The sequence below is a fragment of the Aspergillus melleus genome (assembly GCF_016097325.1).
Source record: "Aspergillus melleus strain CBS 546.65 chromosome Unknown contig3, whole genome shotgun sequence".
In the NCBI taxonomy this organism is placed as follows: Eukaryota; Fungi; Ascomycota; class Eurotiomycetes; order Eurotiales; family Aspergillaceae; genus Aspergillus; species Aspergillus melleus.
The window spans coordinates 4,122,850-4,143,361 of NW_025763372.1; the positions used below are offsets into that span (position 1 = coordinate 4,122,850).

Sequence of the window (20,512 nt, forward strand, 5' to 3'; positions counted from 1 at the left end):
AGTCTGTCTACTCGGTGTACAAAAGTCTATTGATCCAGGACAGAATCTTACCACTGATCGTCAACTTATTCCCCGTGAAGGTATCCTGGGTTATCCCCACTACTCGTTAAGTCCAACCTGGACACATGTATGTACCTACCCATACAAATTTTACATGCGCTACCCTTTTCACGTGGGACATTCTCCACAAGACAGGCGACTTGATTACCATAAAAGGGACTCTGCCGAAATATCGGGAAACGATCAACTACAAAGCGTCTACTTGAGCATTGTGCACCTTCATATGGTTATGCAGGACCGGGCTGCATCCTCGGGACCTCGGTCGCGCGGCAAGCCTCTCCCCCGCAGAAGCCACGGCTAGCTTCGTCGCTGCAGATCATCCCCATCTTCCCCAACAACTCATCCTTAATTATATTACTTCCACCGAATCTACTCGATTCCGACATTGTCTTCATCCAAGTCAGTACAAGTCTGAATTATTTATCTCTTCCTTTCAAATCCTCAACAATGGGCAAGAAACAAGCATCGCCCGCCTATGTCCTGGGTGTGGGAATGACCAAATTCATCAAACCTCGGGGCAAGGTTGATTATCATGAGCTTGGTTTCGAGGCTGGTGTGAAGGCTATGCTGGATGCGCACATCAATTACGACGATGTAGAGCAAGGTGTTGCTTGCTATGTGTACGGTGACAGTACCTGCGGCCAGCGCGTCTTCTACCAGTTCGGCCTCACCCAGATTCCCATCTACAATGTCAACAACAACTGCTCCACAGGGTCCACCGGTCTCGCCATGGCTCGAACTATGGTCTCCCATGGCGCCGCCGACTGCGTGCTCGTCGTGGGTTTCGAAAAGATGAACCCGGGAAGTCTTCAGTCAGTGTACAACGACCGCGAGAACCCGACAGGCCAGTTCGGAATGATGATGGCCGACACAAGAGGTGTCACCAACGCTCCGGGTGCCGCGCAGATGTTTGGAAACGCCGGTCGGGAGTACATGGAAAAGTATTCTCTCCCGGGATTCTTCGTAATACATCATGCTGCAGGAACTAACGTAAAACGATTAGGTACGGTGCTAAAAATGAGGATTTCGCCGAGATTGCGCGGGTCAACCACGAGCATTCCAAGCGCAACCCATACTCGCAATTCCAGCAAGAATACACCCTCGAGCAGATCAGCAAGGCGCCGATGATTCACGAACCCTTGACCAAGCTCCAATGCTGCCCCACCTCCGACGGCGCAGCCGCAGCCGTCATCGTCTCCCAAGAGTTCCTGGATGCCCGTCCGCATCTCAAGGACCAGGCTGTTCTTATCGCTGGTCAGCAGCTGGCGACGGACAACAACACCGTCTACAACCGCAGTGCCATCGATCTGATGGGATTCGGGATGTCCCGAAATGCGTGCCGAGCGGCCATCAAGGAAGCTGGCGTCAACGTGAAGGATATCAAGGTGTGCGAGTTGCATGACTGCTTCTCAGCCAACGAGATGATCACCATTGACGCGCTCGAACTGTGTGAACCCGGGCAAGCGCACGAGATGGTCCGCAAAGGCAACATCACCTACGGGGGCAAGATGGTCATCAACCCTTCGGGTGGTTTGATATCCAAGGGCCACCCTCTGGGAGCGACTGGTCTGGCGCAGTGTGCGGAACTGGTGTGGCATTTGCGTGGCTGGGCTAACAACCGGTTGATCGACGGAACTGATGCCGCTTTGCAACACAACCTGGGCTTGGGCGGTGCGGTCGTGGTGACTGTGTATAAGCGAGCCGATGGCAAGGTAGCCAGTCCCGTCTCGTCTGACACCGTTGCAAAGATAACCGGCCTCGGATATAACCCAGCCGTCGAGGCCAAGGGGTTCACAGCCCAGCAGGCTCAAACGGTTCGGAGTAAGAAGTATAGCGATGAGTGGGCGCTGTCCGACACTCAGGAGAGAGTGCTGGCTCGGTTCTAGACCGGGATGGCATGCGCTTTGCCGACGCGCCATCGGAGATTCTTACGATCTGCATATCTCAGTGATTCCCCTGCAATTTCTGTAAATGTAAAGTTAAATTCCAGATCGGTTTCAATCGAATGAAATGTGTTCTGTCGAAGTGCAACGTCTAGATTTCTGATAAGATAACTGATAAACAAAAGCCTTCCGGGAAATGATTCCTCCGGCGTGGGATGACATAAGCGACGCACTCCGCGGAATGATAAATTTTCGCGTCGATTTTCCGCGTTCCTTCCCCCTTTCTTCTTCCACATATACCAGGTCTCCATACCCTTGTGGATGGGCTCTCCATTCCGTCTGCAAATTTAGATTTGAGACCGAGACTGATATACGCGGCTCGTTCTAATCCCATCGCCTGCCACTTGGATAGGTTTATCCTGTCCGCTCCGAGGTCGTTTGGGTTCGCTTTGAGCACACATCCCTTTTCGAGGGAGATTCGCAGATTATGATCCAGTTGCATTCAATTGCCACATAATACAAGCTGTTGGCAGTCGAGAAGCCCGCCTTTGCGTGCGCCACTCGTTTGGAAGAAGATGATCTTCCCCGAAGAACGAATGCTTTTTGCTCATCCATCTTGATTGTTTAAGCCACTAACGCGCAGGTGAAACGTCGAATCCAGTAGTCTCCAATTACAACCTGGCACATTCGAAGCCTTGTCCGTCACATCTATGATATTCGAGGTCAAAATCGTGCCAATAGTGAATCGATTGGACATTGTCCATTCTTCAAATTCTCTCTCGTGTTGCGTCCACTGCCAATTCTTAGGTGCGGTGGTACGTGTCAAAAGTAGGGAGATACATTCCAAGCCAAAATCTTCGCCATAGTATTTTCGCATTGTGAACTGTCGGTGGAATGTGTGTGTGTAGCGCGTAGGAGGAATTACTGGTCATCAAGCACCTTTGGTATGCTGAACCGGTCAAGCCTTGGGGCGTCCCAGCATGGCGGCGCCTGCGGCGAAGGGGCTTTTCGACGTCGATCATCTTTGGCATGCTGCGTAATCAAGGGCTAGAAGGGTTGGGACCTGGAGAGCCAATGGAAATGACTGCCATTGAAGCGTTACGGATGCTCATACTCATGAGGTCGATGTGCAGTCTTCTACCCCTTGCTTTCAATCAAGGCACATTACTGACGTGTCGGACCTTAGAGCATGCGCAATTGCCATTGCACGAGAGGATGCGAACCAGGCGGCATCAGGAATTCGGTTTTCGGATTCCATGCCGTGGCACGCTCGAATGTTCCTGGTGTAGCCCTCCTGTTAACGCCCTCGCTCGTGAGTGCTATAAAGCATGCCGTGAGGCTCGACCATGTTGGTAGTTGTTCTGTTTCTTTCGACCGTCCCATCTGGTAGTTTCAGCTGAATCTTGGCTATAGAACGTGTTTGTTGACTAGCCTATCCATTCATTATACAATTGTTCAATTCTTTTGCGCTCCGCTGTCTATTCATACCAAACACAATGGCCCGTCTCAACCTTTCTATCCTTGCTGCATGCCTTTCGCTGTCTGCCCTGACGTCGGCTCTGCCGACCAAGCGGTTTGACCCCATGGCCGACGGTGACTTGATCCCCGAAAGCCCTGCCTCGATTGCCGAGATGTCCCTGCGTGTGAGTTCCATTTTATAAACCATTATCTGAGTGATCATGAGGCTAATTGAACTAGTCTACTGTCAACTTCTTCGACGACATGGAGCAAATGTGGAAAGAGGACCAGGCTGAGAAGAACAAGAAGCCCGGTGCTGCTACCGGCGCAGAAGCCGAGTCCGCTGATGCCGTAACTTCGGCTGTTCCGATCGTCCCTATGCCCCCTACGCCCAGTGAAGAGGCCGCTCCCAGCCAGCAGTCGCACGCACCCGTTGAGATCAACAAAACAAACAAGGGCGAGACGTCCGAGACGTACAATGACGGCCAAGAAGCACAGAGTGCTCCGACTCCGGCCCCTTCGCGTGCTATGAGTGAGCCCCAGGCTGAGGAGAAGCCCACTGCCACGACACCGCAGGCCAGTAGCTCCGCCAGTGCTGCCGCTAGCCCGTCGGGAAGCGTACACGAAGTCAAGGACAACTTTTTCTCCAAAATCCCCGTTGTCGGAAAGATCCTGAGCGGCGGTGGAATTGCTTAGATTGTGTGCGGAAGAAGTGACTGGTCTGAATGTACAATGCAACTGGAACATGACAGTGGGAACGCGTTCTTTTGATTTTTATTGAAGGAAAATTTATGTGTCTTTATGTTTTATGCCACGGTGTTTATTGGAATGGTTTAACGATGCTTATACTATAGGTATAAATCTTAGCAAATAACAATATGACTACAATTCCTTGTAAGCGGTGAGTTTTTGACTTTCATGTGTTTTTAACTCTTTTTCTACTTAAGAGCCCTTTTCTAGCTGCAGCAATGCACCAGCATGTGCTTTGCTCATGCTACAATCACTCAGGAGCAGTCTAACTACGGATAGAAATCATTAGCCATGTATGTACGGAGTAGTTATGATCATATTTACAATAACATTAGTTTTCCCTGACTGAAAGTTGTGCTGTACAAGCATATAGTGGTCCTGACGGGTGATCCATAAGCCCTTTGATGTAGCCCACCGATTCTCGAGGTTTGTTGGGTGCACACCCAGCGTTTCATGGCGGGCCGAGACTGCTATCTCCCCGATATGAGGATATTCTGAAGAAACCCTTCAAGTGCATGGCAATATTGCACTGTATTTGGTAGTCCAACTCGCCTCCGAAGGCCTGGTATAGCACGTCATCACGAGCGTAGGCGTTATATCCGCCTGGTTATCATCTAGAAAGCATTTGATCGGAAAGACGTGGGCGTTTCATGAGCTTTTATTCTGGTTTGCCCGCTGCTGTCCCTCATAGAGGCCTGTATAATACCCTGCAAAGTACCAGGACATCATGAGGTTCTTCAGGCCTTCGTCTTGTACTATTCTCAGCAGTCAGTAGCCTGATTTCTCAAATCTAATGCTCGGGTACCTACCTTGCGATATCGCTGCATGAGGCATGGCCATTCCCAGCGAATTTCCTCCAGCCATCGAATTGCCCCCGGTTGGCTGCGTTTCGAATGATGCATTTTGTTCTCCATTGGAGGGCTGTTTCAGTTAGTACGGTTCGTATCACGCAGATATTTGGCGGTGACGTACCTTCGGAGCCTCTCTCAGTGGCGGCTGCGCAGCCTCAGTTACATCACCGACGGCAGCGGCCTCTTCGCCAGCGATCTCCGTCTCCATGGGCACATCAGCGACCTTGTCATCTGGATCTTCTTGACCCGGTGCATCGTCCGGGGTGAATTCCGCGGCTTCGGCCTCTCTTAGAACATCCTCAACATTTTCCCCCTTAGCTTGGATGCTGTGATAGAGCTTTGTGTATGCGTTGGATGTTAGATGTGATCGTGTCTGGAGATATAGAGTAACTTCGAAGAACTCACTTTGTACTCGTCGACCGCCTCGTCCCAACTCTGGACAAGGGCCGAATCATCCCAGATTTCCTCCTGTGTTAGAGCCTTGGTTGCATTCTTGGATTTCCCCATGACAGCTGGTACCCCACAAAATAGAATAGAGTAAAATAAAAGCAGAAAGAAGGATACCAAAATGATCAAGACTATTACCAATGTTTTGTTGCTTGGTCTTCCCCAAGAAACATCCAGACCGAGGGCTTACTACCGGGCGGACTCACCGCCTTCCCCTCCCGGCCGGAGCGCAAGAAGGAAAAAAAAACTAAAATGGTTCCTGCAAAAAAGTTTCCGTTTTCTTAACTGCGTCTAATTTGTAGTGCTCATTCACAGCCTACAATTGACTCGATCTTGAAAAAGTCATGGCTCCTAGCAAGAAAGACAACAAGCGCAAGGGTATGTTTTTTTTAACCCCCATCGATTCTGTTCATTTGCTGAAAAGTCTCTTATCTAGCTGCCGCTGCCGCTGCCGCCGCCGACTCTCCCGCGAAGAAGACCAAGAAGGCGGATGCGAAGCCCGCCGAAGCTCCTAAGGAGGCCTCGAAATCGATTCTGAAGAAGAGCAAGGGTGATGGTGCTTCTTCCGAGAAGAAGTCCGCCTCGAATGTGAAGTTCAACGGCGAGCCCGCGAGACAGATCAAGCCTCGCAAGCGTGCCGCTGATTTCCTGAGCGACGACGAGGACAGCGAGCCCGAGGTGGATGCGAAGCCCGCCAAGGCCCAGGCTGAGAAGAAGGCCAGCAACAAGAAGACTAAGAAGGAAGACGGCACTGCCGCTCCGGCCGCGAAATCGAAGACCGCCAACGCCAAGGCTGTCCCCAAATCGAAAAAGCCCGAGGTTGTCGCCGACGAGTCTGACGATGACGATTCCGTTACCTCGGAGTCTGGTGAGGGTGAGGAGGAAGAGGACGACCGCACCGTCGCTCTTATCAAGGGATTCGAGAGCAGCGGCGATGAGGACGAGTCGGGAGATGAGGGCTATGACCCCAGCAAGCCTGTTCCCAAGATTCCTGATTCGAAGAAAGCCAAGCGCAAGATCTTGAAGAAACAGAAGGACGAGAAGTCTGGCAATGGAGAAGAGCCGGGTGTCGTATATGTCGGGTATGTTCTCCCCCTCATCGTGTGCGCTTACGTTTATTTTTGCCTACTGGTTCTAACATTTGATGCTATAGCCGTATTCCCCACGGTTTCTACGAACACCAGATGCGCGCATACTTTTCACAATTCGGCGAGATTCTTCGTCTTCGTCTTTCGCGGAACCGTATCACCGGTCGTTCCAAGCATTACGCTTTCGTGGAATTCGAGTCGGTCTCCGTTGCCAAGATCGTTGCCGCGACTATGGACAACTACCTGATGTACGGCCACATCCTGAAGTGCAAGTACGTGCCTTCGGACCAATTGCACCCGGAGGTCTTTAAGGGCGCCAACCGACGATTCAAGAAGACCCCCTGGAACCGCATCGAGAAGAAGCGCCTCGACAAGGGCAAGACAAGGGACCAGTGGTCTGAGCGTATTGGGCGCGAGCAGAAGAAGCGTCTCGCCAAGGCCGAGAAGCTGAAGGAACTCGGGTACGAGCTCGAGCTGCCGCAGTTGATGAGCGTGGACGATGTCCCCGTCCAGGGCGAGAACAAGGAAATCGAAGCCTCCAAGCCCGCGGAGGAAGAGACCCCCAAGGCCGTTGAGGCGCCCAAGGAGACGAAGGCTGAGAAGAAGTCCGATGATACCCCCAAGAAGTCCAAGAAGGAGAAGAAGGGAACCCAGTCGGTGACTGAGCAAGATACCCCCAAGCAGGATGGCAAGAAGGGAGCCAACGAGGCCGCCGCTTCGCCTGCCACGAAGGCTGGACCCAAGGCTAAGAAGGGCAAGGGCAAGGCTAAGGCCAAGGCTTAAATAAATCCGGCGATGAATTGTTTTGTATTTCTCAAGTAAATAGCATAAATGATGTTTTCTTTCACCGAAGATCGTTAGCAACTGTCTATATGTAGTTGGTTACTTAAGATATGGACTGCCTAAGGTACCTACTCGGTGGTCTATGCAAGTCATCACATGATTGGCCAATGCTCGTCTACGTCACATGACATTAAACTAGACCTAATATAGCTAGCGCCGTTGACCGAAAAACGAAAAAAAAATAAGGCTACAAAAAGCTCCCACATTTTTCTTTTCTTCTTTTCTCTCCCAACTCCTCGCTCAAAGGATCGCATTCAAAGCTCACACACAGGAATCCCTCCACCGGGAGGATTCCTCTCATCAAGCTTTGGGGAAAGTCCCCGGACATCCTGTCCATTTTTATTACGGTCAGGCAATGCGGAAACGCGCCGCCATAGAAGCAATTTGATAGCGGCTGACTGCCCTATTCTCTCCCGGCATTCATGACTATATCCGACGCCGGTTCGTCTGGTGGACAGAATGGTGGTATAGCGGGGTGTCGGAGGGAGGTTGTTCTATTGGGTTGCCTTTCGTCGTGTTTGAATAGTCATGCGATTGCTCGGTAGGGTTCTTGTGATCTTACCTGGGTAACTCAATGGGGCTCATTCTTGAGGCGAGGAGTTCATTTTTTTTTTCTCTCTTCACTTTCCGAGTCTGTAGCTTATGGCAAAGCGGTGACTCAGTGGCGTTTGGATGAACGTTCGCTGGTGGCACAGAAACCCTGTCGAAGGGGTCGGACTCTTCTCATCTTCTCTCTGGGACTACTGTATTACAGTGGTCTTGTCTGTCTTTGCCTTTTGCTGCTTATGTTCATATGATGATATACAAATCATAGAGTCAAGCCCTGAGATCCCTACTACGGTATGGGGTTATTGACGAGAAACGATTTTTTCTTATATCTGAAGAACATGCCTCAAGCTTTTGAGATAGCATACTATTGTTAGCTTTATAATGTCATGAATCCTACCAATGAAACATAACCGAGTGATTTTCTTCCCTGTCTCCGTTCAAACCATTCAAGAATATTTTTCATTATCTATCTTTACATTCCACCAACCTTCATCCGTAGCATAAGCATTAAATCATTTCGTCTTCTGAGCCGTCGCTGCTGGAGCAGGACGTGCTTTCCCAACCGCCGCCTGTCCCACGATTGTGACAATCTCTGCCAACGCCGAAATCGCCGTTGCGCACACGTTGCTCCAGACCTGGATGCTGACCGAGCCCATTGGCGCTCTCGGGAACGACAAGATCCATGCGATGTAGTAGGGCACCCAGGCCTCCGGAAGGGCAAACACGGGGGTTTTCGAGTACCAGAATTGCAGGAAGATTTTCAGTCCGTTCGTGCTCAGCCATCGTGCGATTTTGACGCTCCATTCGAAGGAGGACTTTTGTGCCGACAGGGCCTTGTCTGTTTGGATTGGTGTCCTGGATTAGCATCCTATCTTGCGGAGATCGACACTTTCACATGGACATGCGGGCCTATCCTGTGGGAAAATGAAGGGTAAAGGGAGTATGAAAGCTCGTTCCAAACGTACTCATTTCCTCGTACTCCTCCATGGTCTTGTCGTGTCGTCTTCGCAGCTTGGCCCACTTTGCAAATTCATCCTGGGAGCTGGTGTTGTTCATTTCCCGCTTCAGCTGGAGAGCTTCGCGTTTCAGGCGGTTCTGTTCGCGCGCTTTCTTCGACGTCGGAGTAGGGAGTTTCACGTAGAGAATCCATAGCTATAGGGAGAGAAAAGAGATGGTCTGTCAGTCGGTCTGCCCACAGTGTTGTTGATGATGATGATGCTGGGACGGTAAACAGCCCCAAGAACAAGAACATACCAGGTTGTCGATTGTGCTTGCACCAATGGTGTTTACCAAATAAATGGCCACATGCACGAAAAAGACAGTCCAGATAAGGGACAACATTGTGCAGGTAACAAAATGTCGATGGTTCTGTAAAAAAGAGGCCAAAGAAGTCGCAGAGAATCAATCGCACACAGCAGGTTTCGGGAATGTGGAGAGCGCCACGAAACCCACTTGCGCCGGAAGGGCAGAGGTTAAATTAAGGGAATTCAAAGAGAAGAAGGAGAAACTGCCGGTGGCTAGACAGGTCGATAACACCAGTGGAGAGGACGAAGAGGGAACAAGAGGCGGTGTTTTCCGAATGACGTTGTCACGTTTTGAGGTGTCGCTTTTCCCGCTCGGTTGGCGGCGTTTCTGCCCCTCCGTTCAAATAAACAATTATCCTCCTCTTCTTCATGGTTACATCTTGATCGCCATGCTCATAGGTGGCTGATCTAGCCAATGCTGCTGGTAGACTCCAAATGTCCTCTCCAGATGATGCTTTCCAAGACCTCGCCCGCATCTTCGCTACCAGGAACAATCGCATTCTTGAGATAGAGATCCTTCCTCCGGCTCTAGGCCCTCTCCTACAAGATGATTGCTCAATAGGTATCAGCAAGAAATGCTTGGTGCAGGCTTTTGTGACGGCTCGACGTATTTTCTTCCAGGACACCATCTGCAAATTGGACCGTGGCTCATCCATAGCATTCAGAGATGGAGATGCGGATGCGATTGCGACAACAACCCCGGAGAGGAAGTCCGACGACCTCTCCATCTGCTCCGAAATTATCCTTCTCTTCGATTGCGAACATCTGACCGCGTGCAACTGGCGAAAGAAGCGCCTAGCCAGTCTCGTGCAGCAGCATGAGCTCGATCCCGACAACAATGCTGCTCGGGAGACGCTGCTTCAAGAACTCAATGCGGAGATGTCGCTGCTGACATCTTTCCTCTGCTCGCCATTGCACAGACACACCAAGTCGCCGACGCTCTGGCAGCATCGGTTATGGGTCCTGGACAGGATGATTCACTTACACAATAATGGCTGGCTTCCGCAAAGACCGGACTTGGCCAAGCCACGGCCTCTTCGGGATACTACTCTACAGAGTCTCCTTGAAGATGAACTTACTATCGTGCTCCGCGCAGCGGAGTTGCACCCAAAGAATTACTATGCGTTTAGCCATATGAGACAACTGCACGGCATGCTGTCGGGGTACATGGAGAACTCTTCGAGTTCCCTCCGACTGCTGGCTGAACCAATCGTCAAAACAATGTTGGATTGGTGTCAGGCACATCCGACGGATATATCTGGGTGGATGTTTACTCTATACGTCTTGCAAGCAATCGAGGACCGTGGCGCCCAAGAAGGCGCGGTTAGCCGGGTATTTCGCTTTGCCGTGGACATTGGCTGGGAAGGAGAGTCTCTGTGGACGTTTGTGGATCTGTCTGTGAAATATTTCGGCATTACAGGACCGACTAGGGGGTATCGGTCCTCTGGCCTAGGGTGCACTGCTACTGACCAAACGGAACGAGAGCATGGCACGCCCGGACCGAAGCACCCCTGGAAGGAATGGTTAACCGTCGCACAAGATCACCGGGCCAGCCAGAGTAGCCAGAGTTGATATCGTTATCGACGGGACATTGCACTTGAACTTGGCCAGGAGGCTAGCCCCGATGAGACCTCTAGTCTCGAGCGAGGCGCAGTCAGACGCTGTGTTGTTAGTCTCTCCCCGGTGGTTTGCATAGTAGGCTATGTTAAGACAAAGAAGTTCGTGAGATTACGAAGGTTTTGAACGCCAACGCAGGTAGAAATAAACGCCTCGCTTGCCATGATGTTATATAGTAATAATCTGCGCCAATGACTCCTAACCTTCTTCACTTCGTCATTGTAGAGTATCCAAAATGAAACTTGCGCCTCCAATCTGCGCAAACATGTCGCCCTCAGGGTCCTTGCCTTCACAACTTTCCAAGAAGATACCGGACGGCTTCTAAGCAATAGACCGCGTACGATTCCTTTCCAAGAAAGCGTTGTCAAAACGTTACAGCAACTTGCGAGTCGGAGCGAGTGGACAGAAGATCATGCATCGGCGGACAGACGGACACGAATAGATAAGAAGCGGCAATGAATCTTGGATTTGGTCGGTGTGGTTGGTAGAGCGCAAGAGTCTCTAGAGAGGGGGAGGTCATTTCTTTTTGGCAGCTTCAGCTTGGCGGCGTTCATCGGCTGGAGTGACCGGGAAAAAAGGTTAATAGGAGTTCACAAACCAAAGAAAGAAAAAAAAGACACAGAGAGAGAGGGGGTCATGCGGGGATAGAGACATACCGAGCCTTTGCTTTTCACGCATGATAGCAGCGCTGCTTTCTTTGTGTCGTTGAAACTCGCTGCCAGTCATCGTGTTCTTAGTTTTCTGTATAGGCGATGCACGTCAGTGATTTGAGATGAAAAGCGCAAAGAGATGCTCCGAAAAGACAAGAATGGAACCGGAACAAATGCAGAAAAGAGGGTAAACTTACGACTGCGCTCTCGGCCTTCTGGTTCTTAGCGCGAGCCTTTTCTCTCTGGTTTCCACGAGTCATTTTGAGAGGGAGTATATATAACCACGATCTGTGAGGAAGTGCTGGTGCCTGGATGAGGGATTTTGTCTTGGTTGACGGATAAAGGAAAGGGGGGGAAAGGGAAGCGAAAGTTTTCTTTCTGTCTAGAACGTCTGCCACTCTTTTTTAGGCCCCGAGCCGCCGCCACCCCGGCATTCCATCCCCTCTTTTTATCTTTCGTCCTCTCTTGACTTCGTAGGCCTCACGAGTCACGGCATGACCTTTTGGTCTCTCTTTCTTTCGTTTTGTCATTTGGACCATGGATTTATTCTCTTCGACCCCTTTACTAAACCCCAACAGCAATCATCAAGTATGCCCGTGACTGTTGACATCTGAGCCGAATTTCTTCGATTTGCTTTAGTTTCCATCCTCGGCCGCTAGAAGATTCTAGCCTCGCTATGATCCCGACGGATTTATTTGAACCGTTCTATTTCAATGCCTAGGAGGTCCAAGGCGGTTATATGCGACGACTAATTGGACGTGCAGAGCGTCAGGCAGGGAAGCTGTAACCGCCTCGGCGGGTATCGTGCAGTGTGCAAAGGAATCTTACTATATATAGGTTTCGCATGGGTCTCGCCAGTGCAGTAAGGCGCTTATTCGCACCATTGACAGTCTATCCGATCGGAAGAAATGGAGAGACTTGAAGGAGAGGCAAGTCGAGGGCCAATGATCTGATCCTGGCAGGGCGATCAGGGTTTCAAGCCAATGCCAATCTTGCGCTGTCAACCACTCCTTCTACTGTCCCCGGCATGACACTGTAACGCACCCTACAGTCTGGTCAGGCATGAAGAGATTGGAAGAGTCTGCATGCCCCATCCCAGCGCTACGAGATTCTCTAGCATCTCCCCTCGATTCACACTTCCAAGCACCTCAACACGGTAAGGCTTTGTCCGAGATAATAGCCTGAAGACATAAAAATAGCCAGGCGCGAGAGAATGAATGGCCATTATTGTCCCTTTGGGACTCGGTGATGTTTCAGGCCCGGCTCCTGTCAACTATGCCTATTGTTGTCTTTGTCTGGGCATTATTCATTCACTCCATTTTTGTTCCTACTGCAAGATTCCCTCGGATGAATGGTGTTCCATTGTAGACTCCTGTCATTGTCGTTCTTTCTTTTTATCCTCGACTCGACCTCGTGGCTCTTTCTTTCTGTCTTTCCTTCGGTTCTTTCTCTGTACACGGTCCTGCTGGCCGGCCCTTGTGCTTCCACCTTCCTTTTGTCTTATTGTTTACTCAGCTAAAAGCTGCTCAACGAGCTCTCGTCCTTTTCTTGAATCAATATTCTCCAGAACATACCATACAATTTTGCATGATCGAAAGTTAGAAACCTCCGCGCTTTTCAGTTAAACTATCCTGGCTTTTCTTTTCTTTTGCCTCAAACTCAAACATCAACAATGATGGCGTCTCTGAAAGAGTCCTTGGCTGGTCCAGGATATGTCGTCTTGAACGCTATTCGAGTCTTGAATATAATTGTTTTTCTGGACATCATCGCCGCCAATGTGGTCATGCTGGTGAAGATCTCGCTGTTGAACAGCTTTTTCTTTTTCGAGGCGGTCACCCACGCCATGGTGGCCGGAGTCAGCAGTAAGTTGCACTCTGAGGCATTAAACACACTCATCTGGTCGGGTTGCAGTTACTGACAGGCCCGCAATATATAGTCTTTCTAATTATCTCCGAACTTCCCTTCCTCCGCGGATATTTTGATCGCAACTGGCCATTGCTGGGTCAAGAATCCGGATTTATCGCGCTGGCTATCGTGATGATGATGCTGGGCATCAGCGTTCTGGGCGATCTCAACACCCCGGCCACCAGTCAGGAGTCTCTGGGGCTTGCGTTCTGGCGTATAGTGCTCTCTGCGGGCATCCTGGCCATGGTCATGAGCGTGGTCAATGTGATTTCGGTAAGTTGTGCCTTGATCTGGTGAAGAGCAGATGAACATACTAATGGTTGATCCCGGTTGATAGAGTTTCCTCTTCACGAACCGTGATGCTGGTGTGAGCGCGCGTCATGTCCGGGTTTACGGAGCGGTTGCACCACAGAAGGTTGTCACGCGAAATGGTAGCCAGCGGTCTCTTCAGCTGGGTCTGAAACGGGAAGACTCGCTGCCCACTTATAGCCCTCATTCTCCGGTGAGAAGGCAGTCGTCCATACGGAGCATGTCTCGATTTCCCCTGAAGATCTCTCGTCCGGTGAATCCGGTGAACTTGAACGATGCGGCGTCGTCCAAATACTCCAGGGATTCATCGGGGGTTGCTATCCCGAACCTGGCGCATCACCCTGCAATGCAATCAAACCATGTCTGAGCTTCTTTCGATGCTGAAACGGGGGCGCCTTACTTTGACCCTTCGGCTGCTCCATAGGAGTGCTATTTACGACGGCGTTGTGTTGAATGGAAAATTAGCGGGTTTTAGGGGTTACCGGAGTCTTATTTCTTTCCGCTTTTCTTTTTTGCTTGCTCTCGTTTTCTCTTCTTCTTTTTTTTCTCTCTTGTCTCTTTTTTTGGTGTATTTGTTGATTGTTTATCTTCTCCTTTTCTTTCCTTCCTTAACCTTTGCGCACAAGGGCTTTTTTCGGGTGGATAGTAGCAATCGTTAGTTTGATAGTGAAATTCTACCTCGTTGCTTTAGTGATTGTTTGTTCTTCAGATGGATGTGATTGCAGTTCAAATGAATGCGATCTTCTCTGTCTGATGGAGTATAAGTACCTAGTCCGTAGAAGTATACAAGCGGCGCTGTGATTGGGGACCGGCATTCTTGGCACGTTCGACATCCGCGGGCATTCATCTTTCTTGACGCCCGTCGAACTTCTGTCCTTTCATTGTTCCGCCATCGTCTGGTCAAGATGGTTGACCTCGGAATCTCGTTTGCAACGTGCGTCTGTCCAAATCCCTGAGTGTCTGATTGCATCCTGTACTAACGAGTCGACTACAGCGTCAAGTCGCTCTTGATCTTCTTTGCCCCCGTCTTGATTCCCCGTGTCATTAATTACTACCGAAGCCTCCGAGTTGCGCTCGCCTCGCGCCCCCAGCCCCGGGCTCTCCCCGCCAATGCCGGACGCGCACTGAATATCCTCTTCTTTTCGACCCTGTTCTGTCTGCTCCTTAGCCTCCCGTTTAACCCTCATGCCCCCGGCGAGAGTATCTTCGCCTTGACGCGCTCGCGCATCAACACCTCGACCGACGTCCTTTTCAGCCGACTGGCGCGATACCGGCCCGATAACACGCTGACCGATGCGGACACGCTGCTCCGGTCGAAGTTGACGTCGGTGGGGGCCCGCAAGGTGTACCTACGCTTCGGGCCCGAGACGTTGACCGGATGTCAATTCTGCTCGCTGGACAATGTGAACACCTACCTACTCTACTACCTGCCGTTCAACACGCTCCTGCCGCATCTGCTGCACATGGTCATCGTGGGCGTGGTAACGTCGGCTCCGTTGGCCGGCCGCGAGGCAGCCAGCTGGCGCAACAAGTTCACGGTGGCGGGACTGGCGCTGGCCGCACTCGACCTGTACGTTGTCTCTACGCGGGACCCAGTGCAGTCGGCGCCCGCCTCGGTGCGGGCGGGCATCAAGCCGCCGTCGAGCCTGTACCATCAGATCACCCTCCTGCGACCGCTCGCGCTGGCTATCTTCGACGGCATCTGTGCGTTTCTGATCTACGTGACGGCCACCAACCGGTTCTTCTTCGCGCCGCCGTCCCAAGCCGACCAGGTGGATCAGCTGGTGAACAACTCGCTGTCGGCGCTGACCGGGGCCAGCGCGAAGCTACACGCCACGAGCGTGACCCGTAATGCGGTGGTGCGGGACAAGTTGCTGAAGGAGCGGGATGACAGCTACTGGCGCACGGTGGTCGAGACGCAGGCGGACCAGGGCCGCATCGGCAACGGGGACCCGAGCGTGGACGCCACGAGTATCTGGGAGGAAGAGGAGGCGGTTCGAGCCATGTCGCAGGCGATGGGCGGACAAGGAGGTGTCGATATGGCCAAGCTGGGGGTCAATGCGGCGGAGTATGTCAACGGGGTGACGGCGGGGTTGGATAGCGAAGGGGAGGTGCGCGGTACATAAGGCAGAGGACAGACGATAGGAGACCGAAGTGTGTAGATAGATAGTGACGGCAATTGCAGACTTCGTACACATACAGACTACATGTACACTGTCGAGATGACTACCTGAGTATACAATGGAGTACTTGTAGATTGTACAGTACGCGTACGATGACCCGACAGATGTAGATCAACGAGGGTCCGGCTGAGCAGATGAGTAACAGAGTAGGGTCCAAGCCCTCCAATCCCCCCAGCATCTCCCAATGACAGGATCTGGGATCTGCCCATGACTCCTCCTGTCGACCTTCATTGGGGGAGACCTTGCGGAGTCCACCGGATTCAGGAAGGCTGGCGGTGAAGGACGGCAGGTCCGCCATCCGTACGGAATACTTACGCAGTACCTCGCCTCAGTATGGCTGGTCCACGGCGCCCAGCGGTACCGCGTACGTAACTGCGGGTGGGCCGTCCCTCTTTTGTGAAACACTTTTTTTGGTCTTTCTTAGTATACGACGAGTTGTTTTACCCTGATTAGTTGGCCACACGATAAGTTGATCAGATTCAACAGATAAAAAGAACAGATAGCCTTGTTTTTTTGTTTTTTTTTCCTTTTCTTCTTCTTCTGCCTCCTCCTTCCCCAGACTTGCTATTGTTTGTTGAGGATTCTTTATTTACTCCTTGTTGAATGTTGATAGATTCCTCTTTCAGGTCTCTCCAAGTTTTCTTGCTCGTCCTCTTTCTCTGTTAAGAAATTCCTCTTCCTCCGACCAGTCTGGTACTCGGTCCCCGTCCACGTCCAGTAACCCATTCATCTGCTGATTATTCTAATCTGGTTGATCGACCAGCCCAACGTACCCGCGGCGGAACCGCGCGTTTAGTGCGCTCCGTCTGGCCTGTCTGGCCTCCTGCCCGGTCCCCGCCATTATTGGTCACCGTCTTCTTCCTCTGCCGTTCTCCCTCTCCCTCCCTCTCTTCCTTTTCCTCAATTCCTTCCTTCCTCGTTACTCCTCTCGGGATCTGGCATCCTTTGAAGTTTCGAGTCCTCGAGCCATGGATAAAGACCTCTCCGCTCCGTCACCATCGGTGACGGAACTCAATGCCTGCGTTTCCACCTCGACTACCAGCCATCGGCCTGTCGCCAAAGAAACCACGTTCCGAGAATGGATAGTGGACAACCAGATTGGTATGTCTCTTTTCTTGGAGGATGAGCGGATATGACTGGGGGATTATTTTTGATTTTTTCCCCCCCTCTCCATATATCTCGTATCTCTATCTTCTATTTTTCTGTTTTCTTCTGTTATGAATTGGTCCAACAATGTCACCGACTGCAGAGGATTGCAATCTCACTCCGAGTATGATTGGCTAACCCGTCTCGTGGTGCACAGGGATCTCGTTGACAACGCTTTCGATGTTATTGGCCGTTCATCATCTCTACCCTTCGCTTAGTCCCTACACCACCCCCTTCTTCCAATTGTCCTACTACCAGCCGGAGTCCGGTCTCTACATTCAAGGCTGGGACGACATCTACTTCGTGGCCAGCGCCGCCATCGCTTTCACGGCCATCCGGGCCATCGCTATCGATTGGGTTTTCCACCCGTTTGCCCGGTATGCCGGACTGAAAAAGAAGGCCGCCGTGCGATTTGCCGAGCAGGGCTGGCAATGGATATACTACGGGTTCTTCTGTACTTTCGGACTGGTTCGTACCGCTGCGCTGCGTCGTCGGTGATCGCTCTGTGGAACTTGCATGCTGACTGGGAACGCGCTAGTATATTTGGTCCAATTCCTACTACTGGCTGGATAACGGTGCCATCTGGGCCGAATGGCCGTCGCGGGGCGTTTCGGGCACCCTGAAATGGTATCTGCTGGCGCAACTCTCCTTCTGGTTGCAGCAGATCTTCGTCCTCAACATCGAGGAGCCGAGGAAGGACCATTACCAGATGTTGACCCACCACTTCATCACCAGCATCCTCCTGAGCTCGGCGTACATCTATAGCTTCTATAACGTCTCCAACGTGGTGCTGTGTTTGATGGATATCGTGGATCTGCTCTTGCCGGTATGTTGACGCTAGGAATGGCCCTTTGCTACCAAAGTCTGGACTGACCGACGAATTCCCTAGACGGCGAAAATCCTCAAATACCTCAAGTTCGAAAAGACGTGCAATATCGCCTTCGGCGTGTTCATGGGGACGTGGCTCGTCACGCGCCACATGATGTACCCGCTGCTGTGCTGGTCTATCTATAAAGAAGTTCCCGCGAAAATGGCGTACGGCTGCTATTCGGGCACCACTGCGGAGATGATTTCCACCGACGGCTATCCCGATAAATTCACCTACCTCTTCTACCCGTTCCTGAACCTCGACGGCCCTATCTGCATGAACCGCACGATCAAGTGGATCTTCCTATCCTTCCTCCTGTCCTTGCAACTGCTCTCGATCATTTGGTTTGCGATGGTCGTGCGCGTGGCCGTGGGGGTCCTTCGCACTGGCAACGCCGAGGACAGCCGCAGCGACGATGAAGAAGATGAGGAGGTCAGTGCCGGGAGCAAGGACAACACCCACAGCAGCGTCGCCGCCGCCGAGGGCACCAATGCCGAATGGCGCCGAGCCAACGGATCCTCGACCGTTCGTCCTCGAGGACGCGGCCGGGTCGGACTGGGCCCGCAGAGTGACCACAAAGCCTTGCTGGGCCGTATTGGCTGCGACAAACCTAGCTAGATGAAAATTTCCCAGTCTTCTCGATATACCACTTGAATTTTCTTCAGCTCGAACTTCTTAATGCTCTTATGGATATGGAATGGACATGCGGCGTGACCGATAAAATGACGAAGTCACCGAATCATTAAAATAAACGAAAAGAAAAGAAAAATAAAAGAACCCCAAAAGAGAAAGAGAAAAGAAACAGAGGGAGGTTGAACATTACCTCCCATGCTTCCCTCCCCCCCAAACCTCAATACACATACACAAGATACGCCCTCGAATATTTCATGCCAGCTGGATGTGTTTTCTTTTTATTATCATTCGAACTCTTCGTGTCCGCATTTGATACCATGAATTTGGTCGATCGTATAGGCGTTATCTTTGCCATTTTTCTTTTTTTTTTTTTTTTTTCTGTTACTGCTGTTTGCTTGTTATCATTGTTGTTATTATATCCTCTCCCGTTGATGATTTACATCTGATAGGCATCATTTCAATCATGCTTTTTTCGCCTTCTCTATATCCTTACTTGGTATTGAATATCATGTCATGTCATTTCCATGGATGGTGCCATAAATCTTGCTCGTCTCCGTCTTTCTCACAAGGAACCTGAACGAGGGTAGGTAGAGAGGAATCATGAATGGACGAGGCCATTGCATTGCATTGCATTGTAATTGCCAAGTTTCCGAGGACAGACACCCTTCGCCGTTACCACTCCTGCTCCGTAACCAGATCCATTTGCCCCATTTCCGCTGTGCCTTGCATATCTCATCTGTACAGGGGGAGAGAGGTTGTCCACCTGAACTTACTACTCTCTCTGTAGGCCACAAGTAACTAGTGACTTAGCCGAGAGATCCTTGCATAATCGCCTCCGGACCATTTCGATCAATCGAGATTCATTCGACAGATCAGATGTGGAGAACCGCCTTGCTTCTCTGGACTACTAGTTGACTACCTAGTACCTACCAAATGGTTGAAACGGATCAATTCCCTAAGCAGAAATGAGTGGGGAGATAGGTGGTCATGATAGGACGTCTCTATGTTTTTGATCGCAGTTCCAGGATGGTAAGTAGCATATGGATGGACTGGGGGTGTTCGGTAAATAGTAGTATTCAGTTCCAAGAGATACCTAGGAGATTTTTTGGCATGAATAACCTAGTTTTAGCTATAGAGCCAGGAGAATCAAAAGCTGGTCATGTGGATATGTGATGCCTCTTCTCATGCCCTTGTTCATTACCATTTCGTCGTCATCAATCGTTCTGTCATAAGGTAGAAGTAGAAAAAAAAATCAAAAAGAACAATCATGAGGTGCGATAACCCGCCGAAAATAGAAGTTGAGAAAAAAAAAAAAAAAGAGCGAAAAGAAACGAATGGGTGTTGGGCTATATCCAGAAGTCCTGAACGAAAACAAAGGAGGTTATATATTACGTAAGAACTGATGCATTCATTTCAGAGTATGTCGTAGCTGTAGGGATCTCGAGATCAAGTATGTCTCCACGCATCTGGTCCTCGTTCCAGAAATACTCCGGAACTCGATTGACTCTATGCTGTCGAGCGAGGAGGGCTGCTTCGTCAACGCTGTCCGAACCGAGGCCGCATTCTTGTTGCGTCGTGACGAAGTCGATCAGAACATGGCGGATGCGGTCCCAGAGGGTACCCTGGCGTTTCCATTCCAGACGTTTGGCAATCCGTACCATGCGGGACACGATCCAGCACCGGTCCCCCGTGTCCCCAGGATGATCCCTGGGATACCCGCCGTTGTTCAGGAAGAGCCAGAGGATCGAGGTAATGCTGGGATTTGTGTGTGGATTCAATTTCCTGACTTCCATGCCCAGCCATTCAAGATATCGGTCAAAGTTGAGGGAATTCATATAACAGTCGTAGAGGGCGACAGCGAGAAACAAGAGGCAAGCCATGCCCGTGTATTCATCGATGAATCGAATGTCCCGGATCCCGTGGTCGTAGTCGGGAAGCATGGTGAGTATGGAATGCAATTGCGTGCCG

The 20,512-nt window shown here is 51.0% G+C and overlaps 11 protein-coding genes across 11 annotated transcripts; 8 read left to right on the top strand and 3 right to left on the bottom strand.

Moving 5' to 3' along the window:
* Window positions 1-2,246, top strand: LDX57_006514 (putative sterol carrier protein). Its single transcript, XM_046088225.1, has 2 exons — window positions 1-1,001; window positions 1,064-2,246. The coding sequence occupies exons 1-2, from the start codon at window positions 508-510 to the stop codon at window positions 1,944-1,946; spliced, it is 1,377 nt and encodes a 458-aa protein (XP_045944195.1). The 5' UTR covers window positions 1-507; the 3' UTR covers window positions 1,947-2,246.
* A 1,193-nt stretch (window positions 2,247-3,439) lies between these two features.
* Window positions 3,440-4,097, top strand: LDX57_006515 (uncharacterized protein; the record flags this gene model as incomplete). Its single annotated transcript, XM_046088226.1, has 2 exons — window positions 3,440-3,586; window positions 3,642-4,097. 2 exons carry the CDS (start codon window positions 3,440-3,442, stop codon window positions 4,095-4,097), a joined length of 603 nt encoding a protein of 200 aa, XP_045944196.1.
* Window positions 4,098-4,799: 702 nt separating this feature from the next.
* Window positions 4,800-5,509, bottom strand: LDX57_006516 (uncharacterized protein; the record flags this gene model as incomplete). The annotated part of the gene is made up of 4 exons (XM_046088227.1): window positions 4,800-4,906; window positions 4,961-5,072; window positions 5,124-5,339; window positions 5,408-5,509. The coding sequence occupies 4 exons, from the start codon at window positions 5,507-5,509 to the stop codon at window positions 4,800-4,802; spliced, it is 537 nt and encodes a 178-aa protein (XP_045944197.1).
* A 284-nt stretch (window positions 5,510-5,793) lies between these two features.
* NOP15_1 (nucleolar protein) lies at window positions 5,794-6,784 on the top strand (the record flags this gene model as incomplete). Its single annotated transcript, XM_046088228.1, has 2 exons — window positions 5,794-5,827; window positions 5,886-6,784. The coding sequence occupies 2 exons, from the start codon at window positions 5,794-5,796 to the stop codon at window positions 6,782-6,784; spliced, it is 933 nt and encodes a 310-aa protein (XP_045944198.1).
* A 239-nt stretch (window positions 6,785-7,023) lies between these two features.
* On the top strand, window positions 7,024-7,320 carry NOP15_2 (nucleolar protein; the record flags this gene model as incomplete). Its single annotated transcript, XM_046088229.1, has 1 exon — window positions 7,024-7,320. One exon carries the CDS (start codon window positions 7,024-7,026, stop codon window positions 7,318-7,320), a length of 297 nt encoding a protein of 98 aa, XP_045944199.1.
* Window positions 7,321-8,441: 1,121 nt separating this feature from the next.
* On the bottom strand, window positions 8,442-9,270 carry GET1 (guided entry of tail-anchored proteins factor 1; the record flags this gene model as incomplete). The annotated part of the gene is made up of 3 exons (XM_046088230.1): window positions 8,442-8,767; window positions 8,895-9,081; window positions 9,184-9,270. 3 exons carry the CDS (start codon window positions 9,268-9,270, stop codon window positions 8,442-8,444), a joined length of 600 nt encoding a protein of 199 aa, XP_045944200.1.
* A 398-nt stretch (window positions 9,271-9,668) lies between these two features.
* On the top strand, window positions 9,669-10,805 carry LDX57_006520 (uncharacterized protein; the record flags this gene model as incomplete). The annotated part of the gene is made up of 1 exon (XM_046088231.1): window positions 9,669-10,805. The coding sequence occupies one exon, from the start codon at window positions 9,669-9,671 to the stop codon at window positions 10,803-10,805; it is 1,137 nt and encodes a 378-aa protein (XP_045944201.1).
* A 2,367-nt stretch (window positions 10,806-13,172) lies between these two features.
* On the top strand, window positions 13,173-14,081 carry LDX57_006521 (uncharacterized protein; the record flags this gene model as incomplete). The annotated part of the gene is made up of 3 exons (XM_046088232.1): window positions 13,173-13,362; window positions 13,437-13,678; window positions 13,743-14,081. 3 exons carry the CDS (start codon window positions 13,173-13,175, stop codon window positions 14,079-14,081), a joined length of 771 nt encoding a protein of 256 aa, XP_045944202.1.
* Window positions 14,082-14,619: 538 nt separating this feature from the next.
* On the top strand, window positions 14,620-15,840 carry LDX57_006522 (uncharacterized protein; the record flags this gene model as incomplete). The annotated part of the gene is made up of 2 exons (XM_046088233.1): window positions 14,620-14,648; window positions 14,709-15,840. The coding sequence occupies 2 exons, from the start codon at window positions 14,620-14,622 to the stop codon at window positions 15,838-15,840; spliced, it is 1,161 nt and encodes a 386-aa protein (XP_045944203.1).
* Window positions 15,841-16,865: 1,025 nt separating this feature from the next.
* LDX57_006523 (putative longevity-assurance protein (LAC1)) lies at window positions 16,866-18,529 on the top strand (the record flags this gene model as incomplete). Its single annotated transcript, XM_046088234.1, has 4 exons — window positions 16,866-16,998; window positions 17,201-17,511; window positions 17,582-17,869; window positions 17,933-18,529. The coding sequence occupies 4 exons, from the start codon at window positions 16,866-16,868 to the stop codon at window positions 18,527-18,529; spliced, it is 1,329 nt and encodes a 442-aa protein (XP_045944204.1).
* Window positions 18,530-19,932: 1,403 nt separating this feature from the next.
* LDX57_006524 (uncharacterized protein) lies at window positions 19,933-20,484 on the bottom strand (the record flags this gene model as incomplete). Its single annotated transcript, XM_046088235.1, has 1 exon — window positions 19,933-20,484. One exon carries the CDS (start codon window positions 20,482-20,484, stop codon window positions 19,933-19,935), a length of 552 nt encoding a protein of 183 aa, XP_045944205.1.
* Window positions 20,485-20,512: the final 28 nt, after the last annotated feature.